We start from the raw sequence: 24,925 nt of genomic DNA on the forward strand, positions 1-24,925 counted from the left end.
GGGGCGAATCAACGAAACTTGTAGTGTACTCCGTACAGCTTTTGTTCCAATCCATACAGTTCTAGGCTTACCACTCGACCTTTGTTGGCAAACCTGGTAAACAATAGCGGCCCCCCTCCGCCCATGGCGCAGCTTACCTTATGACACAACCTACTACTTAAGCTACCCACTTCGTAACTCTTTCTGCTCAGCAACTCAGCCGCCAGGGGTCTACGCTGTCCACAAGCTGTCAAAGGTGGAGTAGGTTTCCCAGCCCCCGCCGGGATGGTGCGGGGCAGACCAATGACAAGCTCTAGATCTGCCGCCGTTCTGCCCATGCTTTCAGTTCGTTGGACCAATGCCCACCTCCAAATCAGCTGTTTCCGGCGCAACCCGTGCTTGCCTGCCCCATGTGCTCCAATGCCAAAACATGAGTGACTTGCACCTGAGCTCTGAAAGCTATCCGTACCTCTGCAAAATGTTTTGGGATGCAATCTTTCCCCTCCGGCTGATTTATTCCACTTGAGAGAGAGCTCACACGCCTCTGTTCTGCATGCAAATTTCCTTTTGATCCTAGAACATCACGAGCCTTCTTTTTCCTCACACAACCCATTGTAAGCTTCACATCCACTCAGAAATACCTTACTCGGCTAAAACCCACAAGGTCGAAGCTTTGAACCTGGTCCGATCACTCGCCTCCCCGCCCTACGTCATTGGAGGCGCCGTTGCCTGCGAGGGTACAAACAAGTCGTCCGACTGCGCCTCTCTTGAGCTGAAGCTACATTACACAACTGACCACCACTTTTAAGCAGTTTCTATTTTTTTCAATTAAATCAAACACTCAGCCTCACCAAACACACCTCTTCCCTCTTGTCTTTTTTTTGGTTTCTCAAATAAACACCACCAAATAAATTTCCACAATCAAACCCACCCCACCCAAAAAAACACACACCATGGCGGAAGACAACAAGAACATCGAGTCGCAGCCCGCCGTCGACGAGACCCCAATCTCGCCCTCGCGCCCCAACCAGCGCCGCAAGAACTCGCTTGAGGAGCACCTGAAGAACCGCCCTGAGCGCGCCGAGCTTGTCGACCGTAAGTGCATCTCCTTTGCCTGACTGTTAATTTTATTTTCCCTCCCCTTTTGATGTCTCCTTTCTACCAAAGCGATGATGCATACACCCCCGTTTCCTTTCTGATTCGACCAAAATACCAACAATACCCCGTCAACGTCTACAGGAAACATCCTCCCGGCGTCCACCGCGGCTCCCGCTCTTCAGGAGAAGCAAAAGGAGCTGGCCAAGCACATGCGCGCCGACTCGCTCAACGAGAAGATTGCGCACCGCCCTTCGCCTGACGAGCTGATCAAGAAGGGCGTCTTGGACGAGGATCCGAGGACCGCAGAGGAGAAGTACGCCGAGGCGATCGAGGACGAGTACGCCAAGCGCGAGGGTGGTGCTTAGATTAATATCACGTTTTCTTGTCTGGTTCTTTTTGTTTTCGTTTGTCTCTGATATACCTCAATGTTTTGACCCGAAAGATATCGTGGTCCTGTTCGCTTTATAGCCCGGGGGCAGCTGTTTGAAATGTTTATGCAGATTGGTTGATCCTCTCCCCTCGCATTGAGAAAAGAACGCTTTGGTGGATGGATCCATGCCTTTTAGGAGTCATCTCGTACGTTTTAGTCTTCTGTGGATATGAAGTATGCTGTTTTCTAATAACCTATTCATTCCTCATTATTCATAATCCCTTGAGGGAAATAAATATATACAATATGCTTATCCAAATCGAATCTTCTTTTGCTTCGGATCTGGATTCTTGGGAGTTCTGCCTCGCTTTCGTTCCGGCAGCTGCTTAGGGCGTCGGTTTTCTGAAGCTGATCTGTCATCTGCAAGAGAAGGATTGCGGGCCTCTTGCTGGACCGTCTCCCTTATTGCCTGCCTTGACAAGCACATGTCAATGTGCTCGTTGAACTCTCGTTCGTTGGCTGTCTGGGGTCGTGCGCAAATTGGACAGTCCCACAGTTCCTCTTCTGGCGTAGGGTCTTTGACAGGCTTCGGGTTCGGCATGATCACCTTGCCGTTTTTCAGGTATGGACTTGCACCCTGGGGCTCTCGCTCCTGCTCATTCACCTCCGCAGCTTCGCCCAATTCCTCTTCAGGCCATTGCTCCCACTCTTCGTCGTCCATCTTAAAACCCGGTTCTGCCGAGACCTCGTCCACACCCTCCTTTGCTACATCAGCGTCACCAGACCCGGGCCGTTGTGCCCTGAGACCAAAAAATGCAGCCGTATCGGGCTTCTTGGTGCTGACGAGGTTTGTGCACCTCAGACCCATGAGCCGGCAGGAAAAGCCAGGTTTCTCCTTTTCCAACCTCGCGAGCATCGGCAGCGAATAGTTGTACAGGTCTTCTGCGAGATGTATTGAGCGTGGCAGGATGACTTGGCGCGTGTACACCTCAAAAGTGTGCAGTTTGATCTTGATGACCAGCGTGCGGCCTTTGACCTCTGCTCGCTTCATATCCTTTTCTAATTCTTCGGCCGTGTGTCTAAGCTTTTTGCGCAGATCGCCAGGCTCGCTGATTGAGTTGAAAGTGCTCTCCGTGCCTACGCTTTTGCGTTCATACTCCTCGGCGGGCTGGATATTAGTCCTGCCTAGGCCGAGATAGCAGTCTACCAAAAACTTGAAGGCCTTTTCGCCAAACAGCTGCGTCAGGTATTTGCGCTGCGGGTAGATGTCACCGCAAGTCGAGACGCCGACCGCTTGCAACTCCCTCTCCAAGACTCTGCCTATGCCGTTGACCTTTCGACACGGCATATCACGCATGAACTCTATAATGGCAGGTCTCTCACTGGGCAACACATATTGCCCATTGGGCTTGTTAATGTTTCCGCAAATCTTTGCGAGCTTCGCATTGGCGGCCACTCCGGAAGATACAGTAATGTTTGTGCTGAGATGAACCTCACGACGCATCTGCTCAACCGCCTCCCCGGGCTCCAGGTTGTTGTCGGCGCAGTACTGAGTGATGTTTAGGTACGCCTCGTCGATGCTGGCGCTCTCGAACCGAGGATCATACTTTGCCAGCACCTTTCTGACCTCCTGGGCTTTTGCTGTATACTTTTCGAAATTTGGCTTGATGAATACGAGGTTGGGGCAGAGCTTCTTGGCCACGAAACCGGCCATGCCGGAGCGGCAGCCAAAGGTCCGGGCGACGTAGTTACAAGTCGTGAGCACGCCGCCACCAACCGCAAAGGGGAGGTCGACCAGTTCCGGGCGATCAAGCTGCTCCACGGCGGCGTAGAAGGCGTCGCAGTCCACGTGCACAATCACCTGCGTCAGATCCCGACTGAGCTCGCGCTCGGCTATGTAGGCGTCGGCCAGGCGAAGGTCACGCGACAAGTCCAGGTTGTCCAGCCGGGCCTTTTTGGCCTGGATTCGGGCAATCTTTTCCGTCAGAACTTTGTCCTTTTGCTCCTCACGCAGGAAGAACTTGGAATTCTTGGATGCATTGTAGATTATTTCCGAGACCTGTCCCTTGTCAGTTTCGGCTTTGTATGTGGAGCATTGACTGCAAAAATTAAATAACAAGCAGCGTCATCAACCTTTGTTTGGTCCACAGAGTCCTGTCCGGCCTTTAGGAGGGATGGTCCCAGCAACGAGTATTTGAGTGTTTTGTGCTCCTTTTCATTTTCAGGAGACGGCAGATCAGGACCCTTCTCGGCGTTATCGGACATCTCGCTTTTTCCTGTGGCCATCATCGCGAGCTCAACCTTGAAGGGCGACGATGCAGAGTGCCCAGAGACCAGGTGAGAGCTATCAAAAGCATTATCTCTCGACCTTTGAGCCGTAATGATTTGGCTGCGGGATGGTTGTCCATGTTGACAAGCAGCAAAGCATCCGAGAGGCTGAGGTGACGCGCCTTTGTCCAAGTGGGGCTGTAAGCGGCGCGGAATCATGTGACATGTGCCAAGCTCGGTCTACCCTGCATCGATTGGCCAAACTAGGTACCTAGATTGCGACCATCGATTCACGAGTTGTGTAAGTCACAATGCTCAAATCGACATAAATTCATGGTGATCAAGATTAGCTAAATAGGTTGTTTCTTACTAGAACTAGTTGGACTTGAAAAGCCCTTATGACTGCCACAAAGCGGCTGCAGCAAAGACTATATAACCGGAGCAATACCCAACGCCACGCTCCTTACCCGATCCTAAAAATATCCCAAACCCAAGCCAGTCATGATATCGCTGTGCCATCGAAACACTCAATCGAAGCCCCATTGTCCCTTATTCTATAAACCATTCCATCCCAAATGACTCGTTCCATTCCCCCGTCCTGCACACATCAAGCATCGTCTGTGCTCTCCCAAGTTGCCGACGGAACAAGAGAAGCACACGACCTTGCCACATGCGTTGCAGCTACAAGCCTCGGCACCTCCGCACCCATCATCGTCCACATCCATCATGCTCTCGTCGCTTCTCAAGTTGCTTCCACAGTCTTCGCAGCTTGTCGATCCCAGGTCTGTACTAGGGGTAAAGGAAGCCATCATGGGTGGTGCCTTTGAGCTCGCCCTAGGCAGGTTCCAGAAGCTGTGCAGAGATGTTTGTCTTGCTGAAGGTGTCTGCTGTGGGCTTTGGTGTTGCGTGGATGCAAAGCTGGCTGGTGGTTGAATGTGTGCGCGTTGTTGCGCGTGTTGAAGATGCTCGCTGGGGACATCCCTTGCCGAGTAGAGCAGTTCCAAAGTGTGTTCTATAACAAGATTGTAAGCTAGGAGCTCGCAAGAATCGCAAGCCATGTTGCATCTCTGCAACAGGACTGATCATTGGACCGCACTTACGATGTACTTCGTTCTCCGATGGTCGGTTGTCACGGTGACGCTTTACAGTGCGACTGTTGAGATGTGACGGGTTGCTTGAGCGTGAGGAAAAAGACAATCCAATCGGAGCTACGGGGAAGGCAAAGTATGCATCGCCCGGTCGAGGAGGTGAGGAAAGTTGGCTGCTGAAGGACAGCTCCGATTCGGATCGCTTCCTCTTGAGAATGGCCATTGTGAAGAGAAAAGCGTGTATTGTAGGTTGATGAAGATATGTTGATATTTCTCGCGTTTGTGAATTCAATGCTGACCAAATTGTTAAAACAATTGTTCCTGGAGGCTGCTAGCAGTTTGAGTTGTGGTTCGAGGTTGTTGGTAAGTTGGTAACCGATGTGCGAGGTATGTGACTACTTTGGAATATGGGGGGAAAGCAAAACCGGTTGCCCGGTGAGGACGTACCCTCCACCTATAAAAGAAGCGAAAGTGGTGCTAGAACACGGCCGAGTCGCGTAACAATTAGCGCGTCGGGTGGCTTGACGCGAGAATTCAATTAAGCCCTGTGGGCCTGACGGGCAAACCTTGCGCGTTGCTCCCCACCTCAAAATTAACCGCAACTTGGGACGGAACGCCGAGACAAGCTTGACCAGTGTTCCCATCATCCCATGTCATTTGGCACCTTCATCCTACCTAATTTTCACAACAAAAGACCCAAAGCCACCCTTGCCCTCAAAGACCTTTGTGAACCCATCCTTGATCCCGTCCAGATCATCAAACCCCACAATATTCGAGACGGGCTTGATCTTCCCCGCCGCTATCAGCTCACCACACGCCTCTAGGTCCTGGCGATTCCCCGGATGCCCAGAGATAAAGTCCCTCTTGATGTTGGTTCCTCTGAGCTTCCAGTCGTACCACCACTGAAGCATGGTGACCACCCAAACAACCCAGAACGGCACCGTCTTCTGCCCCATCACAAGCCGTAATTGCTCGACCGTAGGACCGGCCGCGATGGAGACCATGACGCCAGTCTGCCGCTTGAGCATCTGAAATGGCTGCGAGTTGTGCCATTGCGTGTTGTAGACAAAGTCCACCTGCTCTTGCCCCACCTCCTTGACGACGTCTTGCTTTTGGTAATCGAGCACCTGATCCACCGCGCCCGGGAGGTGCTTCTCGACCAGAGACATCTTGGGCGTTGACACGGTGCTGATCACCCTGGCCGCCCCGTAGACGTTCTTCGCCATCTGCACCGCGATCGACCCCGTTGCCGAGAGTGCGGCAGGCACAAAGACCGTCTTGCCCTCGAATGACTTTTGTCCCATGAGTTCGAACCCGCGCCGGAAGGACTGGTAGGCTGTGACGGCGCTGCCGAGTATGCCCGCGCATTCCTCAAAGGACATATGCGGCGGCTTGGGTAGTAGCAGGCTTTCGGCCGTCACTGTGTATTCTGCCATCCATTTCTCGTATTTCATGGGAAGCATTGGCCGGGTCCAGCTTCCACCCATGACTTCATCACCGGCTTTGAACCTTTTGACGTCTCTGCCGACCGCAACGACGACGCCGGAGCCCTCCAAGCCCATTATCATTGGGAAGCTGTGGACATAAAACCATGTCAGAACGGAGGACAATGTCGATTGACGATTGCTTAAACTCACCTCGAGTCCACTAGCACGGAGAAGTTCCCTTTGGCCAATATTGTTTCGCCTACCGTCTTTCAACAGTGTATTATGTTAGCTCCTGAACACCGACACGGGGTTTACGATCCCATTCTTACTGTTCCCGCGGCGTAAACGCGGATCAAAACATCATCTGGCCTGGTAATCTCTGGTGTCGGGACATCGCTGATGGTATAGTCTTTTGGCTTGCAATATTTGGGTGCGACGAGCGCCTTCATTCGACCGGGGGTTGTGAGTGATGCCATTTCTGAATGAGCTTATTGTGGAACCGTGGTCATCTGACTGGAATGGTATACAAATAATTGCTTGAGAAAAAGAAGCATTTTACATCGATTACTTATATATTTTTGGTTGGGGACACTGTAGGCAGCAAGAGGCTTCCGCCGGCTGTTCTGTTCGGCGCCGAAACGCCGAGTCTTGGCAAGATCATATCAATAGCGTGTGACGGACGGATCAAAAGCCTTGCCTAATGGGGGTCAATAATATTCAGCAACATAACGAACCGCCGAAGCTGACGACGTAAACTAATACTGTCACGCCGGAACGACGATTAAAGCAGAAAAACTACCGAATAAATTAACTGCCAAACGGGGTAAGATTGGAGTCCAAAAATTTAATGCCCATGGAGTGTCCTCCTTTTCGGCTCCGAATTTCAGCCCCTCGCGAAAGACTTTCCCCTACAGCACCAACCGATGCAGGAAGCTTGACAGCATTTATTCCTGCGCCCTAGAAGCATCTTCTCTGGCCCTTAAACCATCCTGGTCGAGAAACTTGATCGTAAACTTGAAGCTGAGTTGACCGCTAGGGATTCCGAAGCGGGTTATCCCATTTCCTTCACGTCTCCGAGCGCGAAAGACCTCAATCCAACGCTTGATGGCTAGATAAAGATGGACAAATCTGTGCGGTGCCAGAAGGAACCAAGTTAGTATATTAACACCAACCATACACTTTGATGCAGTTTTCTCGAAAGTGCTCCTTTCACAGTGTCGAAACGTAAACCAAAATGAACAAAGAACAAACTCACGCAAGCAGGAAAGTCGAGCCAAAGGCAATACCCAATAGGACGTTGACGGTCACGGCATTGTCCAAACAAGCAGGCTCATAAGGATTGCTCGGCGGTCGCTTCGGGTAATGCGGGCTACAGTAAGCCCAGTCGCCCGCGGGCGAGCCTTTGGTATGGCTAACCAGTATCAAGGGTATCGCCATATCCACGAAGAGATTCGGGCCCAGCCACATCGGCTTGTTCTTCCGGTAAAGCAGGCGGAGGTTGAAGATTGCAAAGGTGAGGGCCACGACGGACTATTTATTTTTTCGGGGCAGCAGTATTGTCAGCTCATCTTCTTGCGGCCTGACTGTTTGTTTTTCTCCTCCAGGGAGCGCGTCCCTATGTTCTCTCACTCACCATGACCGTGAACCATGGCGCCGAGTATTGCGTCCACCACCCCAAATTAGGACTTTCCGAGATGGTCAGCTTCCCCAGGAAGGCAAAAGCCGCAATGAAGCCTGCAAGCCCTACTGCCGACAGCACGAGAGACAGCCATGTCCCAATGAATATGTCCTTCGGCCGGCCCTCTGGACGAGAGACAACCCGGGCATCTGCTTCCACATCGGTATTCCCCGGAATCGCGTTCTGGTCATCGGTCGCGTGCTCATCCGCTGGAGTGCTGGATGAGCCAAGGAGCGGGGCGTTTTCGGGCGTTGCCGATTGTTCCGTTTCGGCCTGATCTGACATTGTTGACCACGTACTTGCTTTTGTGAACTGGCCTTTTCAATCCAAACTGCAGGTCTGCTCTTTTTCTGTCACTACGCTGAGCTCATTTCTAAAGAAATGTGTCCGTTGCGTGGCTGGGCGTTTCCCTTCAAGCCTTGGGTAGTCAGTCCATGTTGCTAATTCCCTGGGCATGGGAATGCAAAAGTAAGCTGATGGAAAGCATCAGGATGACAGCTTGTCGCGTCATCAATATCCGTGGCTCAAGTCCATTGTTTTGGCGGACTTTGATCCTAGGTCTTGGTATGCGGCACAGCCCCCGGTTTTGTTTGGGAGCAGAGAAGGGTATGTTTCCAATGGTGCTATTAAACGCGACGCCCAACACTCCACTCCGCTACTGTACAATGATATCATGCCGAGAAACATTTACGGTTGTTCGGCTGGGAACCAGTATTATTGAATGCGATTGGATGTTCCGGCGTCAACTTGATGCTTCGGCTGCTTGAACTCTTGTTGCTGCTTAGCTCATTAATTTAGTCTGTAAGGTTGGTGGAGGAGGCCATTCTCATAACATTCCCAAGTTAGCTAGGTACATTGGGAAGTATATAGTGTTAGTCACGACAATCACTTCGAGACTACCCTCTGGCAGACCAAGTCGCAAACGTGCTCTTCAGATCCTATATTAGCAACTGAAAAGCCACAAAAATATCGCCGGCTGACTTCTTTGACTGCCAAGTTAAAAATTGGTCTTACCACCATGATCGGTGGTAGATGGAAGCCGCAGTCATAAGCCGGCTGTGTAACTTCGGCGAGAGTTGACGCCTTCATACTGCAGCAAAAAACGTGCTTTCCAGTACCTCAAGACTGCTCTAACTGATATTTTTTGGCAACCTCCTTCAGGATGCCCTCCACGACGACCCCATCTTTTTCCACGTCGACCCTCCAGCTGCTAACCGCCAGACGAATCGCCGGACTTCCCTGCCACGAAGTCGGGCTGACATATATATCCCTGGTCTCATTAATCCTCTGCACCAGGATCTTGTTCAGGCCCGCATTCGTAGCGCGGAAGAGCACGATGACGCCGACTTCCTCCTCATCCAGGAGAAGCTCGTACTCCTCTGACGCGCGCACGAAGGCGGCAACCCGACGTGCCATCCGCACCATGCGCGCAAACATGTCAGACATGCCTTGTCGGCCCTCGCTAAGCAGGACGGCGTACACGGGAAGCGCTCGGAAACGACGCGAGTTCTCGATGCCAATATCGAGAGGATTCTGGATCGTTCGCGACTCGGATGGGGGCAGATAAGCTGCGTTGGGGTTTCGGAACACCTCGCTTTGTATTGTTTGGTTGCGGGTCAGGAATATGCCACAGTCATAAGGCTATCATAGTCGAACATAAGGTTAGTGCCTTGCGACCTTTCTGACATGGTCTTTTGTACCACAAACTCGCAACAAAAAAGGGCATCTTACCACATTGAGAAGTTTGTGTCCATCTGCTGTGATAGAGGATGCAAGCTCTAGACCAGCAACCCCTTCGTGCAGCCGAGAGAACTCGTCTGTCTGGGGTAAAGCACGGGCAAATATACCAAAGGCACCATCCACATGGATCCAAGCACCATACCGGTCCGCTATAGCCCTTAACTTCACCATGTCTTCGCGGGAGGAAGTCGCGTAGCCGCTGGTGTTTACTTCTCCAGCACTTACAGCAATAATCGTTGCAACACCCTCCCGGGCCGTTTCGTTCTCTACAGCAGCGATGTCGAGGCGGAAAGGCTCGGCATCGCTCAAGGGCAATGCTTTGACTGATCTCCTGCCAATGCCTACAATCGAGGCAGCCTTGTATAGCGAGCTGTGCCCCATGCTGGTGAGGACCTGAATTTCATGGACTCCGGCTTTGATACAGGCCTGAAGCAGGCCAAGATCGCCCACAGAATACACCTTTGGATCTAACCCAGCGGCTATCAACCGCTGCGAGATGACAGCTTCCCGCCCGCAAGCCAAGCCAAGCACATTTGAGGCGGTTGCACCGGTCGTGAAAATCCGCCCAGGCCACTGCTCCGGCTCCAGCCTCAGCAGCGACGTGACCATGCCTAGCGCGGCATCTTCAACAGCCGTGGCCACAGTTTCGGACGGCAGGTGGACGTGCACGTTCTGGTCCAAAGCGCTGACGATGTTGTCGGCGGCCTCGGCGACCGGAAGCGCTCCACCAGTCACGAAACCGTAGTATCGCGAGCCGAGATTCTGTCCATTGAGGGCCGGTACGATGTCTTCGTTGATGTGCCTCAAAACCGCCTCGGACCCTAGGCCTGACAGGTACGAGGGAGAACCGGGCTTTGGGAGTGCCTCAACGGCCTTTTCCACGGCACTTGCAGACGGCGTCGTCGTGGACTCGCGCTGGCCCACGGACAAACGCAATGTAGAGTATGCATCGGACAAAAAGCGTGATTCAGCCTGCCACTGCGGGGAATTGCATATGAGCCTGGGTTCGGCGGGGCCAACTTGCGGCTCCGACATTGCTCTTTTCTTTTATTTTTTTGAGTTTTGTCTTGGTGGGAAATCACGGCCGAGAGAAATTTGAAGGGGTAGGTCGTGCGGGCGCCCCAGTGGTAGTCCACCCTTGTTTGTGGTTGTTTAACGGTCGGAGCCGAGAGGCGCTGTTTTGCTTATTATTTGTACGGGAAGTGGTGCAGAATTGAAGTTGCGGAAACTCCTGCGGCACGCACGCCCTCTTCCATATTGTATAGCGCCATAACATTGAAATGAAGTTAGAATTGCTGAAGCGGTGGAGACGGAATTTCCCGCAGATCTGTCACCATTTGCGGGATATGAATAAGATGTATCCATCCACTATCAGCAGAAGGCAAGGCAAGTCTTTGGTTCGGGATTTGATTGCATTGCCGTGCTTCGAAATCCTCAGTACACTTTGTTCTCTGTGATTCTGCGGTGTAAAGTCTGGATATCGGGGTTCGATTGGAAGGGTGTGGGGGTGAATATGTGGGGCACATGAGGCTACAGCACTCGCTTGCTGGCGTCCACCACTAAAAGGGCCTGTACTTGCCATATTTGGCAGACCTGGACAATATGAGGCCTAGGCTCAACCCCGCATTAGCGCTTTGTTGAGTGTCAATTGGCGCGCGTGCACTACAATAAATCAATTTCTCTCACACACAGACATCAGAAACGTGCGGTCTACGGATACGTGCCTTAGTGCCCACTACCGTATGCCTGTCCTCTGGTGACAACTCACTCATTCACTCACTCACGCACTCGATTATGCAGTCGCCGAGCGAGTGGCTTTAGGTCGCTCTGCACTACGGCTGACTGCCTTTTACTGGCTTGTCTGGATTCCAGTTAAATCGTTAAAGAATGTGTGGCCCATCAGACTAAACAAATACTGGCAACCGATCGGCGCTGCCAAGGCAGGGGAGGGGAAGATATGAGAAAGAATTACAACCTGCCGTATTTTGTACGACGGCAAGGACGGTAGCGAAGTACGCAAAACCAAACAACCCAAGCCAAGCACGCTTGTCAGGTCGATCATCCCTTTGCTCGGGTGCCAATGGAGGGAACGTGCATCTGACCCTTCCCACTGGGATCCAATCGAGGGGTAAGCAATCAGATATGACACCACCAGCCCGGCAGCGGGACGGCAAGAAGTTTCTTTTTTGGACTTGGTCAGCCTATCATCACCGACCAGTGATCTATCGGAGGCAAAACCCGATCACAAGCCCAAGACAAAGACAGGGAGATACGGCAGGGCCGACCCCTTCAAGCCCTTATAGTCCTCCGGGCGTTTCGGCTTGAAGCGACCAAAGTCAACCCCTGAATCCCAAGAATCGGTACGGGGTATACACAGGTAAACAGCTTGCCACAGAGCTTGGGACGTAAAATTCTCGACTTGCTCGCCAGCTCTGTTTAATGTTTATCCCCGTTCAAACAGCCGCAATCCCACCACAATTTCTTCTGCAGCTCGTTTGGGTCCAGCTCTCAATTGTTTTCCCCTGCACGTTCTCTTTGGGGGCCTTGCAGATCATGCAGACGCCCCTCAGCAGTCTGTACCACGCAGAACCAATGAGTTTGCTCCAAGTTTTTATGGAGGGGTAAACAGCATACGCGCAAACAAGCCCCGGCTTTTTTTGATTTGCTAACGAAACAAAACGATTAAAAAAATAAACATAAGGAAAAGGCCCGCTTGGCAAGTATAACCTTTTTCTGTTGATGCTTGTGGCGCTACCATCTTGGTATGTGAGAACCTGACTCTTGTCGAAAAAAATATCGAGAATTTGTAATCATTATGTTGATGAAAGTTGCAAACAAGTAACATAACTTAGTCTGAGTCAGGTTCAGTCAACCCGGCAGAAGCTCGAGAACTGCTCGGCTTTTTCCTATTTCTCAAGAAACCAGTTTGACGGAATGGTACTTCCGGGACACAATTGCTTCAAATCAGGGCTTGACCGCCGACCTGTGTCGCCTTTCGGCTATTGGTTAAAGATGTCAGCGTCCCAGAGAACGGACTGACCCTCCTGTCTCTCGAGTATCCACACCCACCAAGCCGGCACCCGTTCTGCAGGGTACCAAACTGTCGGATACGACGTCCTGGGACGCTTCTTTTGCTTCTCGTTTCCGTCCTCACTCCCTCTGTCAGCTTTCATCCTTTTTTTCTCCTTCTTAGTTGGAGGGTAGGCTATGCTTCTCAAAACCCGTCGGGGTTGACTGAGGTTCTAATACAAAAAGCCTCGACGAACCCGTTGTCCTCGTTACATAGCCACCTCGGTGCTTTTGCCACAGATTCCGTTTTTACATCAATCAATCTTCCTGGACCAAATCCGCAGTGAAACCATTTCCAGGAAAACAAAACCGTTGAGACTGGCTGCCTTTGTATTTCGGATTTCACGCCAGTATTTTATTTTTTGTTGGTCAACCCAGCATTACTTGATCTTTTGCTGCACTATCCATCCACCACCCCACTGGCCTTGTAGAACAACCCGACAGTTCGGTCATGGGTGATTTCCCACTCACAATGAATTCGGTTATGCCATCCAATGATATCAAGGTTTGAGGAGTCTTTTACCTTACTTTGCTACCGAATACCCGTACCCATGCTTACACGCGCTGTGAGATTGTGCAAAGTATGGAGAGGAAAATCACGCATCTTTATCGTGAGTTGCACCTAGTCTAGGCAGTATATGTGCTCAGGACTCATTGAGACTGACAAAAAAAAAACAGGGACGCCGATGCCACTGCGGACAGCTTTAGGGAGGTCCAAAAAGAGAATGGAAGGACTTACCACTCGTTCCGGGCAGGGTGTGAGTATCATGACCCATCAGAAAACCATATTATGGGACGTCAATACAGGCGCCCTTTGAGTGACGTCCCTTTACCTCTTGTACCCTACGAGGTGTATGGCTATTGACGAACCGAACCCTTAAACCCAAAAATAGCCTACCCATTTCCCAACGATGACGCCGAAAATGAAAGGTTAAAATTTCAGTATGAAATCATAACCGAGGTGCTCGGTCGCAACTATTTTGCACCATTCACAAAAGATACTCCTCCAACCCGGGTTTTGGATATTGGTACAGGACCCGGACAATGGGCCATAGAGATTAGTGACGAGTTTCCAGAGGTAGGTCAGATACTTCTTAACTTGTTATCTACACAAAAAATGACACTGACATGCTTCTCGACAGGCAGAGGTGATTGGCACTGACCTATCACCAATACAGCCAAATGAAGTGCCTGAAAATTGCTACTTCTACGTCGACGACTCGTAAGCACTTTGTTCCAGCCTTGCTTTATATTCAGAGTGGATGGATAAGTTTCGAGTGGCTGTCGAAATCTAACCAACAAAACAACAGCTCTGAAGAATGGGATTTTGGCTTTGATTTCTCCTACATACACACGCGCCTCACCTTTGGCTGCTTCTCCGACATGCGCACGCAGGTCATCGACCAGGCGCTGCGCAACCTCAAGCCGGGAGGCTGGCTCGAGTGTCAAGAGCTCGATCCAGTCGTCGCCTGCGACGACGGCACCATGCCGGCCGACTACTCACCGAAGCAGCTGACGTTGGCCCTCGAGGCGGCCTCGCGGATAGCCAAGCGGCAGTTCACGTGCGCGCCGCTGATCCGCGGCTGGCTCGAGGAGGCCGGCTTCGTCGACGTCCAGCAAAAAGTCTTTAAGCTGCCCGTCAACGGCTGGGACGCCTCGAGCCCGCGCGCCAGCGAGCTCGGCAAGATGTGGTTCGACAACCTGTCGAGCGGCCTGGGGGCAGTCTGCACGGCGCTGCTGCATAGGCATGCAAACAAGCAGGTTGAGGAGATTGAGGTATGCATCTTGGTGTTTCTTTTTGCCTGCTGCAAAGGGAACGTTGATTCTTCACCTTTTCCACCGGAACACACTGGTCGACTAACGTCTTTCTTTTCATCCTGCAGGTATCGCTAGTTGATGTTAGGCGGCAGCTACGATCCCAGAACATACATGCATATCATTCACTTTATGTGGTTTGGGGCAGAAAGCCTTTCGAGGGCGAGATGACTTCTTCGTGATAACGATTTGTGTGTCGTGAAAAGCAGCCGAAGCACTGACGCTTTGAAATGAAAACGAAAGCGATGTGCTTTGATCGCGGTAGGCGCGGGATTTGGTTTCAAAACTTGAATGTGGCTGGTTGTGTTTGGCTTGAAATGACGGAACACAGGACGCAGGACAGGCGCACATATCACTTATAGCGTAGTCGCCCCGCCCATCTTGCGACAAAGATAGGGACAAAAGGATTTGGAAAAAAGAAGAAAAGAGAAAAAAAAAAACGACTAGAAAGAATTGTCGGTATCACTTTGGATGATCCTCTCGCTTATTTTTATGTTGTCTAAGCCAATCTGAAGTGCTTACCGCCTTGGCATCATTTATTCGTCTGTCTTGAGCCAACCCGAAGACGCTGATTTACAAGGAATTCTTCATTGTTCGGCGGAAAAAAAGCCAATGGCACAAAAAATGTACGTAGTACTACATATGTGCAGTGAACACATTCAGTGCGTTCGGCTACCGGATGATCACCCGCATTTGATCCCAAATACCATCTAATGTTTTTGCTGGTGGTGTCCAGGTGCCAACTCGCGGGCATGCATCTGATAAATACGTTTTTTTTTTTTTTTTTTTTTTTTTTCCTTCAGTAGCTGGCGCTTGTCACGACATGTGGACGTTCGGATTGAGAGGAAAACTAGCTTTTTCTTGAATCAAGGAAAAAGCTGCGCTTCACCGAGCATTTCTGCCGCCAGATCTTGGTTCTAGGCTAGGATCTGATTTTTTTGGAGAGTTTCACGGCGTTTGAACGGTGTTAAGGCGGGATGGAATTTCCATGCTGCAAATACCTACCTACGTCTGTTGGTGCTTTAATCGGTTTGGTCAGCCCTCGACAAAATCCTATTCTGCTGGGTTAGGGTGACTGATTGGGGTTTAGTTGTCTTTTTTTTTAACTTTTATTTCCCCTTTTTGTTTTATTAACATTTGTCTATCTTCTTGTTCTCCTCCGCTCGCTTCCAAACGTCGTGGCGCGCCGTTGGACTTCGACACCCGACTAACAGACAGATCGCATGCTAGACTTGAGGTGACATAGATCAATAGGTACCTAATTACCTGCGTAGCAATACGTTTCAATACGTGCTAATAAACTTACTTGACTCCGCATCCTTCCCTTGTATGTACGCAACATGCCCAATATTCCTACGGCCCCTGACCTCGTAGTATCCTCCTGTGGTTGGCAGCCTTGTGGGCATCAGTGCCGATCAGTTCTGCTTTCATCTTGGGTGTAGAACACGATTGTCGGTCGGATCGAAATTGGTATTTACGGTGTAGGTCTTGATTTTCATGGGACCATTCAACAGTTGACGTACGTAGTTCTTTTAGTGCTGTTTCCAATATCAACGATTGTTATTCCTCTGGGCAGGATGAGATCCTGTTGCTTGATTAATTACCACGTTAATATAGCTGACTGTTTGTTCTTCCTGGTGAATCCAGCGATGGAACTCGGATCCATCCTCATCAAATTAAACATTAAACCCTGGATTTGCCAATTTTCTGTCCTGATTCGTTCAATCCCGTCCAACCTGATTAATTGCCTCCCGAGTACAGCTGGGCCGAAGCAGGCCAGATAAGTCCGAGAACAAGGCACCCCTCCACCGATGATACCAGGCCCCAGTTCGTGCTTTGCCCCATGCCCATTCCCCCCCCAAACCACGGCCGCTAAGCTGAACTGGGCTAAGCCCCAAAACTTGTGGAAATCCACACCTGTTTTTGACTTCAACTCTTCCACAGCCTTCTCGCGGTGCACCTGCCCCCTCTCAGGAAAGCAACCCGTTTCGTTTGTTGCCTTGTCGTCATCATCACAACCCACAGTAGCCATCATCCTTCTACCTCGACGATCGATTAGCAGAACAAAGACCTTTTCCCCCTTCCAGTGCCACCGTGCAACCGGCCGACCGAACACGCGACCGAGCCGTGAGCAACCATGTCAGGGGCACAAAGCAAGCGCCAGGCGGCGCGGAACGAAAAGGTCCTGCAGGAGCTCGTCCAGGGCGTTCCGGGCAACAATCTTTGCGCCGATTGCCACTCTCGAAACCCAGGTAAGAATGCCTTCTTGGATAGTTTGTTCGTCTTGGCTGTCAACCTTTCGGGTTTCCTGTCAACTAACAATCAGCCTCTGAAAACAGCTTGGGCATCATGGAGCGTAAGAACCGAGAGCACACCCTTCTTACCGGCGCGCCTTGCAAAATTCAACCGGAACGCGTCTACATAATCCGAATACGAGGCTGACCATCACTGTTCTCCTTATAGCTTGGTGTGTTTCTGTGCATGCGTTGCGCCGCCATACATCGCAAGCTGGGGACACACATCTCGAAAGTCAAGTCCTTGAGCATGGACAGTTGGTCAAACGAGCAGGTCGATGTGCGTACGATGACCGACACCGAAGCGTCCCGTTTTCTGTGTTCGAGGATACTAATCATCCTCTTCTTGTGCTCCAGAACATGCGCAAGGTCGGCAACGCCACTTCCAACAAGATCTACAATCCCCAGAACAAGAAGCCCCCTGTTCCCATCGATGCCGATGAGGCGGACTCGGCCATGGAGCGATTCATTCGGCAGAAGTACATGAACAATTCGGTTGCCAGCGCGAGGCGGCATAACACGGGTAGCACCGAATCCGATGAGACTCCTCCCCCGCTGCCGCCAAAGACCCCCAGCAGGTTTGGGTTCCGTTCCGCCTCTTCGATCTTCCCACTCTCGTCCAAGGCAAAAAAGGATATCGACTCGTCTAGGCGACCTCCGCCCTCGCCACGAAGCTTTGATGACCGTGCCACGCCCGTATCGCCTAGAGGCAGACCATCAAAACCGTTCGGGGCGTCCGTTCAGCATGACGACCAGGATGGCATGGAACATAAGCTAATGCGGCTGCGGGATATGGGCTTCATCGACGAGCAGCGGAACTCTATGGTATTGCGCGGTATGGGTGGGAATCTGGAGAAGACGATTGAAGCTTTGGTCAGACTGGGAGAAGGGTCTGCCGGACTATCCGTGGCTCGGGAAACCGTCACGCCACTCAAGCGATCATTGACCCCGTCGTCATCCCACCTAGGCGTTCCCCAGTCGGCCACATCCCCGTCAGGATCGTCAACGAACCCGTTCGACATGTTGGACATGCCGCCCGCCCAACCCCAGTCGTCCCAGTCAACGGGTACGCTGCAGAACAAAAATCCGTACAACAACAACAACACGTCCACCAACCCTTTCGGAGTTCCAACTCAGCAGAGTTATGGTTTCGAGCAGGCCCTCCAGAACATGTCACTTTCAGCATCACCGCAGCCGCAATCCCTGTTCCCTAACCATACCGGAGGTGTCTCCGCCTACAACCAGGGGCAACAACAACAGCAGCAGGACTACAACCCGTTCCATCAGATGCAGCAGAGTCCCCAGGCATACCAGCAACAGCAGGCAGTTAACGGGCAGATGCCGCAAATGCCGCAGAACGCGGCACCAACGGTATTCAACAGCAATCAAACCTACCCTCCTATGACGCAACAGCCAATGCCGACAGGGTCCAATCCTTTCTTTCAACACCAGCAACAACAGCAGCAGCAGCCATCATCCCTTTCTGTAAACACTGCTGTTGGAATGGGTCAATTTGCAGGCAACCCCTTCATGGCTAAATCGCCGACCCGAGTCCAATCGCCCACGACTCTGACTCAGATTCCTGAGCAGACTCAGCAGAACTTCTACCACAGTGCAACGGCAACACAGGCGCCGTGGGGCTCACAAGCTCCCGCAATGCTTTACTCGACGCCATTAAGTGCCCCCGTCCAGTCGCAGAGCAACAACCCCTTTTACGTGCCGCAACAGCAACCACAGCAACAAAACATGGCCCCAAGACCAGACACGGCATCAATCATGGCCTTGTACAATAGCTCGCCAGCACAACCAGCGTCAAATCCCTACCAACAGCAGCAGCAGCAGCAGCAGCAGCAGCATCCGAACCAGGGTAGCAACATGCCTCTGACAACCTCACCCGGCCAATTTCAGCAACAGCTGCAGCAAAACCCACATAACTTCACGCCTCAGGCGCCAGCGAGGTCAATGACTACCCCCGCCCTGTCATCAGGTACCAAAAATCCGTTCATGAGCATGGCGGGTGGTGCAGCCGAGGTCACGGCACCGTCGGGCGCCAGGAGTAGGGACAGCGTGCTGGCCCAGGGCTTGGAGTGGACTAATGGGCGGCATAGCCCGGACGCGTTTGCCAGCCTCAGCGCCAGGACATAGGGACCTGCTTGCGGGGGCGGCTGAATGAAGAACACGCACTGAGGACGGCGATAGATGGTTGTGAGGGATTATACGTAATGTAATGAAAGCTTGGTTGGAATGGGAGGACTTGCACTGCTGCGGGCTAAGCTTACCGGTCGACCTGGAATGCTTGTGCCTTTTGTGTTAATTCTAAGCAAAATTGTTGAAATAATTAGGCCGATGCCTTTGTATATACACATTGTATTCTTTTTGTTGCATTTGGAAATGCACTTGCGACTCTGCCCTGACAGACATACCGCTAGGACTATGTAGACAATCACGGCATAGCGCATGTAGACGGGTTATGAAGCCTGTTTGAACAGCGAAACAACCAATACCTTGTAGTAATTGTGCAACATAGACAGGAGTCACATCGCACTCGCCATACGCGAGCTCAGACATACAGCGCAATATGTCAAGATTAAGCAAATGAACAACACGCCAATGCCAAAACTCATGACTCCGAGGTGTATATATCACATTATAGTACAAAGTCATCTATGCCTGTGTACAGGGCTAAGACTTTCGAATCTTCAACAACCGCCGCCTCTAACAAGGATCCAAGGCATCCCCAGACCCTCCGACATCATCTATCAACCGGCCAGCATCCGACGATCAAATTTTCTCCCACTCCACAGAAGCGCCGCAATCCTCAGCACCTCCACCACCACCCCAGAGCCTCTCCAGCATGCGATCCCGATGGTCCACCAGCGCCGGGGCCTCGGCCGCCAGCGCCTCGGCGAGCGACCTGTCGCCCCAGGGCAGCGCGAGCAGCAGGTGCGTGTAGGCAAAGACGGCGGCGTCGAGCAGGCCCGGGCCCGCGGCACCGGTGAACCACTCCCTGCCGCTGCCCGCCAGCAGCTCGGCGCCCAGGCTAGCAAACGCCCTCGCCGCGTCGGCGCGCAGCGTCTCGGGCGCGGGGCAGTCGACGCCGTTGTGCGACGCGGCCAGCTCGGCGTGCGCGGCGGCGCGGAGCTGGGCGTGCAGCGCGCGCTGGGCTAGCGGTGACCGGCTCGCTGGGGACAGGTACAGCGAGGTCAGGAGCTGGGTGTTGGCCGGGTCGAGGTATAGGGTGTGCAGCCAGGCGCGGCGGATGGGATGGTCTACTAGGGAGGTGTAGAGGGCTTCGGATTCTTTGGCCAGGATGGTGGTGGGTTCTGGTTGTTGTTGGGAGTTGTTGTTGGCTTTTGTGGCGGCTGCGGCGTAAGCTTGTAGTTTGTTGGCCGGTATCGGTGTCGGAGACGAAGACGGGAGGAGGAAGGGGAGGGCGCCGGTCGGGGATGCGTGGTTCGTTGATGGCAGGATTTGGACCTCTACGCCTGCTATACGTAGGAACGTCTAGTGCAGGGGCACATAATTTCATGTCAGCATTGTTTTGTGGCAATGGTCCGGCAGAGGAGTCGGTATACTCACCTGCCACTTTAGGCAAGTAGGGTTGAAGCTAGGCCGGCCCTTGGCGGCATCATCGTCGGAGATGAAGACAAACAGCGTGGGTAGACTGTTGTTGCTGCTACTGCTCTCGCGGGGCCGAGGACATCGCGCCGGCAGGTCGTTGGCCGGGTATGTGTAGAGAGGAAAGCGGGCAAAGAGTTTCTGCAGGGGTGCAGGGATACGGCCTGGGAAGATGGTGTATCCGGGAGTGGCGGCGGAGGACGACGCAGAGGCGGCCGAAGTCTTGGGCGGTGTGCCCTGCGCCGGCTGCTGCAGTTGCTCCGCCATCTGAGCGTTTCCGACGAGAAGCTGCGTAGCTAGCTGTTTGGGTATGGGCAACTCAAAGCGATGGTGCCTGTCGTATGACCAAAGCGACTTTTTTTGGGAGTTGGGTCGTAGTGCACTTCTCGCCACCGTAAAGGACTGGGATCCCGGTGACGGCCGGCATTGGCTGCCGTTGAGTTTTTTTTTCTTGCTAAGCGGCGCCGGCCATGTCCTACCCCCGGATGCTCAGTGGGGTTTCTACCATGGTATACCGGGAAGACCCATATGCGGCCCCACAAAACCCTGCTGCGCGTACGGGAATTACATGCACGTGCTTCAGCTTGACGAGGTTCGGATGGAAGAAGGACATCTCAGCTAATGTGATATTGTGAAGTTTGCTGTCAAGAACAAATAGATAGGGTGTCATCTTTAGGTGCTTGGCCATCAGTACAAGTGGGTTTGTTTCGCTTACATGGCAGCGGCCTTCTTTCCATACATCCATAGATAGGTAGCTACCTAAGTAGGTACCGTAGTAGTCTACTTGTTATATCCTAAAAAATCACCCCAAGGTCCCAAGCATCGGCAAAATTCCGATTATTCCCGGGCGCGGTCACTATTCCGAGAAAAAAAAAAGAAAACAGCCCACTTGAGGGTACCCCGTTGCAATCATGGGTTCTAGTCAGGTCAATGCATACGTTATATGAAGACATCATCAAGATTTGGCTTGCCAAGCTTGCAGCCCATCTTTTCCATCCCTTGCCAAATCAAGTAGGATATGCGCCCAAGGGGGGTGAATTGGCAAAGACCCGTTCAATCGCTGCACGAAATACTACTGTAAAATCGAACAGCACAAGCACAGTTCGATTTTAGGGTGACATGGAGGCTAGACCCGAAACTCTGCTTTGCGGCAAGCGGGTTTGTACCTAGCCAATTAGCATGTGCTTTGAATGCATATTTTTTCACCTTTGTATCTTCTTGTTGTATTTAATCACTATTCCTTGACGTCCTTCTTTTTGAAACCCCTCACCAACTAAAAAAATCAAAGTCTTTCTTTCAACTCAAAAAGCGGTCTGGAAAAACTTTCCGAATCATCTTATATCCTACTACCGCCAAATCGGGTACCGGGTAAATGTTCAGCGACGGTGGTTCTTCGGTGAGTAGAATGTTGTTGTTTACAAGGGTACCTGAAGAAGTGCCGAGGACACAAGAAGAAAAAAAATTTGACAGTGGTTATGAGAGCGCATGGATCAACGAAACCAGAAACCTGTGTGGAGAATAGAATGGGCATGAAGTAAATGGGGTTTCCGGTCAGGCATTTTGGTACAAAAATAAGGGGACCAGCTGGTACTTTGCCGGTACAAGCGGCTGTATTTAGAGTCAGCCCGAAAAACATTGTTGCGTGCTTGGGTCGGCCCTCGACCTTGCCCCACAAAATAGTCGTCCCATCCGTTGGAACTGGTAACGCTTTGCACAAACTTCCTAAGTTTGCGGCGCCTCCCCGCAAAACCCCACACATGTGCTGCCACCAGGCGCTCTTGGGGGCGCCCCTGCACCCAAGTACCTGCAATGTACCCAATTGGACGCTCCACCCTGCGGGGCTGGGGTTGTCTTTTAATTCCTGCCTGACCATGACGCTTTCATCCACTATTTCGTTAGCAGCCAAGTCAACGGTGGAGGGATGGAATAGGGAAAAATAGGACACAAGAGAAGCATGTTAGGGATGATGTACATCGACGCCCCGTCAAAGTCTAATGAGAAGCTGCCTCGGTCTTATGATTTAGGTACTTGTTTGTAAGCGGAGTTTTTGGACCAGCGGAGCTTGCTCGGCCTTTTGATGCTGAATTGGTTTTTTTTTTCTTCCCTTCTCCGGTTTTTAAATTTTAAATTTCTTCTACAGGACTTCCTCTTCTCTTTTCATAAACCCATCCGATGGTTCAAAGAAAATCAAACTTCCTTCTTTCCTATTCTGCATAACCGGCACTCCAACGCAAGAAACGGCACATATTCCAAGGTTACTCTGTACTGGACACACACACCTGCATCACCACCCACACTCATCCCGCGCACTGCCGCCTTTGGAACCACCAACCGTTATCGATTTACCCATCTGCTACGCCTTCCCGTGCCCCCAGGCTACCGTCCTTGACAAACAAGGAGGACACCAAACAACTATTATTATCCCCAAGCCGCATCTCGATAGGTTGAAGCACATCCTTATCGTTTTTGTCTGCCTGCAGAATATCTTGCCTACCTACATCTGGAGTATTCGTTGGCAATTATTTTGCTTCTCTTTAGGTTGGGTCTTTGTGCTTGACGCAAGCACTCGAAAAGGGAGTCAAAAGAAAAAGAAAACCACCGCTAGATTTTCTTCTTTCCTCTTTTCTTTCAACCGACCCATTCACGCGGCATCAGCTTAAGAAAAAAAAAGGCGTGGGGTTCATTACAACGCAGACTCCTTCCCACCTTTATCATTCGGTCATAGTCCCGACTCTGTCGTACTGCCCGCTCTCTCCCTTCTCCGTATTCTTATCTGGCACGACAACCCCGGTTTCGAGGACCACAGCCGAGATATCCAAGAGCCATAAGAACCCACCCACTTACTAGTATCACATCGTCGGGTAAAGTCGTGTCGCTTTTTTTCTTCTTTTTTCCTGCTTTAAAAAGAAGGCGAGCTCTATCGAAACCACTTCCGGTCCTCTTCACATTCTGTGTTCATAATCGATTGCCTACTGTGGGATTCAACAGTAATCACAACGGAACAACAACATCCACTACAACAACTTGTCTACTCGGGTAGAACCAAACACACCACACCACGAAATAAACCATGGACGCTTCACGATCAACACAAGTTCCATCGACGGCTTCGACCTCGGCACGAACCTCGCCTGCAACAACGCAGCACGTACCCGCATACCAGCAGCCCGCCGCGTCGCCCGTTCAGTCGAACCAGTCGACCGAGCCGTTCCTCAAAGACTTTACCCTCATTGCCGAGGCAGCGAGGAGAGCACAGATGGGAATCATGGTGCGGGACCTTGAGAGTTTTGGACTCTCATAGGTTATGTCAACGCATGCACAGCTGTTTTCCAACGAATTGTCCTTTCTCTCCTACCAAATCGAAGCATTAAAGACAGACTCCGCCAGGACCAATCAAGCAGCCAGTCAGCGATAGCCCCCGAGAGGGTGGGAGTCTCTTCGTCGTCATCGCGCCTTGGATTTTTTTTTTCTTTTCTTACTCCATTTCTCCTTCGCGGGAGAATTCTCGGCATCGGGGTAGCGGAACCAACGAACATATTATTTCGCTTCCCTGCTTCGGTTATCCTCTTTTTCTCCAACTAGAAATAGAGAGTGATGACGGAAAGTGGAGCCTCACGCTTTGGGATTCCTTCTGGAAAAGAAAAACCCTGAAGTCAATCTTGCAACGATTTTTTTTTCTGGGAGACCGACAAGAGAAGGGAAAAAAGTATGTCGATCCACTAGAGCCCCATTCTCAATGATTACCCAGATTTGGGGGAATGTATTGAGTGGGGATTGATAACGAGGAAGGGCCTTGGAAGGGCCTCGGCTGGGCGACGACTCGACATCTTTTGACCCGGACCCGACCGTACTCTTCTTATGCGACCCCGAAACTGGAACTTTCAAGCGCACACAGCATCAACATCAACATCATTCTCATTATTACGACTCGCATTCTTTTCGTCTTGCTATTTTTCGCCGTCTTTCTTTTCCTCTCCAGAAGCGTCTTTGCTTATTAATCCTGTTTTAATCGTTTCATTCTTTTTTACCACTTTGATATATGGCATCGCGGCTCAGCTGCCGCCGGATGCAGCAAGACTTTTATTATTTCATCTATTCTCTCACAAGAAACTTTTTTCTTCACCTTTGTTTTGCAATTTTGCTCATAGAGCTGGGAGTCATTGGCGTTGGGAAATAATATTGGAAATACCACGGGCAAATGTTGATTTGCACACGCCATTCATAGGCCGATTAAGAGAGGCTTTTTACTTTTAACACCTCACTATGTTCTTCGCTTGATCTTTTGCTTCTCCTTCTATGTGATGGGATAAAATCTCCGAGGCGGCCGGCCCACCCGGTGCTTTGCGTGCTTGCCTGGGAAGCCGTCTTCGTGTTAGACATTGCGGCTTGGAATGGCTTGAAAGCCACCTACAGATTAGGCTAGGACTAGTTGGGGTGCGCAAGCACGGATTAAGACATCATTTCAGCCCTCCCAAGCCGGC

At 51.5% G+C, this 24,925-nt stretch overlaps 10 protein-coding genes across 10 annotated transcripts; 4 read left to right on the forward strand and 6 right to left on the reverse strand.

The window, feature by feature from the left end:
* Positions 1–451: 451 nt before the first annotated feature.
* On the forward strand, positions 452–1,811 carry MGG_07237 (uncharacterized protein). Its single transcript, XM_003715408.1, has 2 exons — positions 452–1,074; positions 1,219–1,811. The coding sequence occupies exons 1-2, from the start codon at positions 933–935 to the stop codon at positions 1,440–1,442; spliced, it is 366 nt and encodes a 121-aa protein (XP_003715456.1). The 5' UTR covers positions 452–932; the 3' UTR covers positions 1,443–1,811.
* MGG_07238 (DNA polymerase kappa) lies at positions 1,666–3,854 on the reverse strand. Its single transcript, XM_003715409.1, has 2 exons — positions 3,581–3,854; positions 1,666–3,506 (listed from the first exon to the last, which is right to left on the reverse strand). The coding sequence occupies exons 1-2, from the start codon at positions 3,734–3,736 to the stop codon at positions 1,758–1,760; spliced, it is 1,905 nt and encodes a 634-aa protein (XP_003715457.1). The 5' UTR covers positions 3,737–3,854; the 3' UTR covers positions 1,666–1,757.
* A 173-nt stretch (positions 3,855–4,027) lies between these two features.
* MGG_15885 (uncharacterized protein) lies at positions 4,028–5,210 on the reverse strand. Its single transcript, XM_003715410.1, has 2 exons — positions 4,816–5,210; positions 4,028–4,727 (listed from the first exon to the last, which is right to left on the reverse strand). Exons 1-2 carry the CDS (start codon positions 5,024–5,026, stop codon positions 4,270–4,272), a joined length of 669 nt encoding a protein of 222 aa, XP_003715458.1. The 5' UTR covers positions 5,027–5,210; the 3' UTR covers positions 4,028–4,269.
* Positions 5,155–6,767, reverse strand: MGG_15886 (uncharacterized protein). Its single transcript, XM_003715411.1, has 3 exons — positions 6,560–6,767; positions 6,441–6,496; positions 5,155–6,378 (listed from the first exon to the last, which is right to left on the reverse strand). The coding sequence occupies exons 1-3, from the start codon at positions 6,704–6,706 to the stop codon at positions 5,475–5,477; spliced, it is 1,107 nt and encodes a 368-aa protein (XP_003715459.1). The 5' UTR covers positions 6,707–6,767; the 3' UTR covers positions 5,155–5,474.
* A 154-nt stretch (positions 6,768–6,921) lies between these two features.
* On the reverse strand, positions 6,922–8,479 carry MGG_15887 (uncharacterized protein). The gene is made up of 3 exons (XM_003715412.1): positions 7,864–8,479; positions 7,486–7,760; positions 6,922–7,358 (listed from the first exon to the last, which is right to left on the reverse strand). Exons 1-3 carry the CDS (start codon positions 8,191–8,193, stop codon positions 7,175–7,177), a joined length of 789 nt encoding a protein of 262 aa, XP_003715460.1. The 5' UTR covers positions 8,194–8,479; the 3' UTR covers positions 6,922–7,174.
* Positions 8,465–11,085, reverse strand: MGG_15888 (uncharacterized protein). Its single transcript, XM_003715413.1, has 2 exons — positions 9,640–11,085; positions 8,465–9,549 (listed from the first exon to the last, which is right to left on the reverse strand). Exons 1-2 carry the CDS (start codon positions 10,681–10,683, stop codon positions 9,028–9,030), a joined length of 1,566 nt encoding a protein of 521 aa, XP_003715461.1. The 5' UTR covers positions 10,684–11,085; the 3' UTR covers positions 8,465–9,027.
* A 934-nt stretch (positions 11,086–12,019) lies between these two features.
* MGG_07242 (uncharacterized protein) lies at positions 12,020–15,254 on the forward strand. Its single transcript, XM_003715414.1, has 8 exons — positions 12,020–12,410; positions 12,501–13,222; positions 13,300–13,328; positions 13,396–13,475; positions 13,611–13,795; positions 13,860–13,939; positions 14,028–14,493; positions 14,601–15,254. The coding sequence occupies exons 2-8, from the start codon at positions 13,169–13,171 to the stop codon at positions 14,712–14,714; spliced, it is 1,008 nt and encodes a 335-aa protein (XP_003715462.1). The 5' UTR covers positions 12,020–12,410; positions 12,501–13,168; the 3' UTR covers positions 14,715–15,254.
* Positions 15,255–16,475: 1,221 nt separating this feature from the next.
* Positions 16,476–19,421, forward strand: MGG_07243 (uncharacterized protein). The gene is made up of 4 exons (XM_003715415.1): positions 16,476–16,784; positions 16,872–16,888; positions 16,996–17,106; positions 17,184–19,421. The coding sequence occupies exons 1-4, from the start codon at positions 16,670–16,672 to the stop codon at positions 18,969–18,971; spliced, it is 2,031 nt and encodes a 676-aa protein (XP_003715463.1). The 5' UTR covers positions 16,476–16,669; the 3' UTR covers positions 18,972–19,421.
* Positions 19,422–19,607: 186 nt separating this feature from the next.
* On the reverse strand, positions 19,608–20,871 carry MGG_07244 (uncharacterized protein; the record flags this gene model as incomplete). Its single annotated transcript, XM_003715416.1, has 3 exons — positions 19,608–20,330; positions 20,406–20,778; positions 20,828–20,871. The coding sequence occupies 3 exons, from the start codon at positions 20,869–20,871 to the stop codon at positions 19,608–19,610; spliced, it is 1,140 nt and encodes a 379-aa protein (XP_003715464.1).
* Positions 20,872–23,514: 2,643 nt separating this feature from the next.
* MGG_07245 (uncharacterized protein) lies at positions 23,515–23,745 on the forward strand (the record flags this gene model as incomplete). The annotated part of the gene is made up of 1 exon (XM_003715417.1): positions 23,515–23,745. The coding sequence occupies one exon, from the start codon at positions 23,515–23,517 to the stop codon at positions 23,743–23,745; it is 231 nt and encodes a 76-aa protein (XP_003715465.1).
* Positions 23,746–24,925: the final 1,180 nt, after the last annotated feature.

Source organism: Pyricularia oryzae, chromosome 2 (assembly GCF_000002495.2).
Source record: "Pyricularia oryzae 70-15 chromosome 2, whole genome shotgun sequence".
In the NCBI taxonomy this organism is placed as follows: Eukaryota; Fungi; Ascomycota; class Sordariomycetes; order Magnaporthales; family Pyriculariaceae; genus Pyricularia; species Pyricularia oryzae.

Excerpts from the sequence above, each read along its gene's own strand:
- MGG_07243 (XM_003715415.1), top strand. The coding sequence starts at position 16,670 with ATGTCAGGGGCACAAAGCAAGCGCCAGGCGGCGCGGAACGAAAAGGTC. Across the intron at positions 17,107-17,183 it reads GGTCAAACGAGCAGGTCGAT|AACATGCGCAAGGTCGGCAA; the intron begins GTGCGTACGATG and ends CTTGTGCTCCAG.
- MGG_15888 (XM_003715413.1), bottom strand. The coding sequence starts at position 10,683 with ATGTCGGAGCCGCAAGTTGGCCCCGCCGAACCCAGGCTCATATGCAAT. Across the intron at positions 9,550-9,639 it reads GACACAAACTTCTCAATGTG|CCTTATGACTGTGGCATATT; the intron begins GTAAGATGCCCT and ends CGACTATGATAG.
- MGG_15887 (XM_003715412.1), bottom strand. The coding sequence starts at position 8,193 with ATGTCAGATCAGGCCGAAACGGAACAATCGGCAACGCCCGAAAACGCC. Across the intron at positions 7,761-7,863 it reads CGCCATGGTTCACGGTCATG|TCCGTCGTGGCCCTCACCTT; the intron begins GTGAGTGAGAGA and ends AAAAATAAATAG. Across the intron at positions 7,359-7,485 it reads GGCTCGACTTTCCTGCTTGC|ATTTGTCCATCTTTATCTAG; the intron begins GTGAGTTTGTTC and ends GGCACCGCACAG.
- MGG_15886 (XM_003715411.1), bottom strand. The coding sequence starts at position 6,706 with ATGGCATCACTCACAACCCCCGGTCGAATGAAGGCGCTCGTCGCACCC. Across the intron at positions 6,497-6,559 it reads GCGTTTACGCCGCGGGAACA|ACGGTAGGCGAAACAATATT; the intron begins GTAAGAATGGGA and ends CACTGTTGAAAG. Across the intron at positions 6,379-6,440 it reads TCCGTGCTAGTGGACTCGAG|CTTCCCAATGATAATGGGCT; the intron begins GTGAGTTTAAGC and ends TTATGTCCACAG.
- MGG_07242 (XM_003715414.1), top strand. The coding sequence starts at position 13,169 with ATGGGTGATTTCCCACTCACAATGAATTCGGTTATGCCATCCAATGAT. Across the intron at positions 13,329-13,395 it reads GAAAATCACGCATCTTTATC|GGACGCCGATGCCACTGCGG; the intron begins GTGAGTTGCACC and ends AAAAAAAAACAG. Across the intron at positions 13,796-13,859 it reads TTAGTGACGAGTTTCCAGAG|GCAGAGGTGATTGGCACTGA; the intron begins GTAGGTCAGATA and ends GCTTCTCGACAG.
- MGG_07237 (XM_003715408.1), top strand. The coding sequence starts at position 933 with ATGGCGGAAGACAACAAGAACATCGAGTCGCAGCCCGCCGTCGACGAG. Across the intron at positions 1,075-1,218 it reads GCGCGCCGAGCTTGTCGACC|GAAACATCCTCCCGGCGTCC; the intron begins GTAAGTGCATCT and ends CAACGTCTACAG.
- MGG_07238 (XM_003715409.1), bottom strand. The coding sequence starts at position 3,736 with ATGATGGCCACAGGAAAAAGCGAGATGTCCGATAACGCCGAGAAGGGT. Across the intron at positions 3,507-3,580 it reads ACTCTGTGGACCAAACAAAG|GTCTCGGAAATAATCTACAA; the intron begins GTTGATGACGCT and ends GACAAGGGACAG.
- MGG_15885 (XM_003715410.1), bottom strand. The coding sequence starts at position 5,026 with ATGGCCATTCTCAAGAGGAAGCGATCCGAATCGGAGCTGTCCTTCAGC. Across the intron at positions 4,728-4,815 it reads ATCGGAGAACGAAGTACATC|AACACACTTTGGAACTGCTC; the intron begins GTAAGTGCGGTC and ends ATCTTGTTATAG.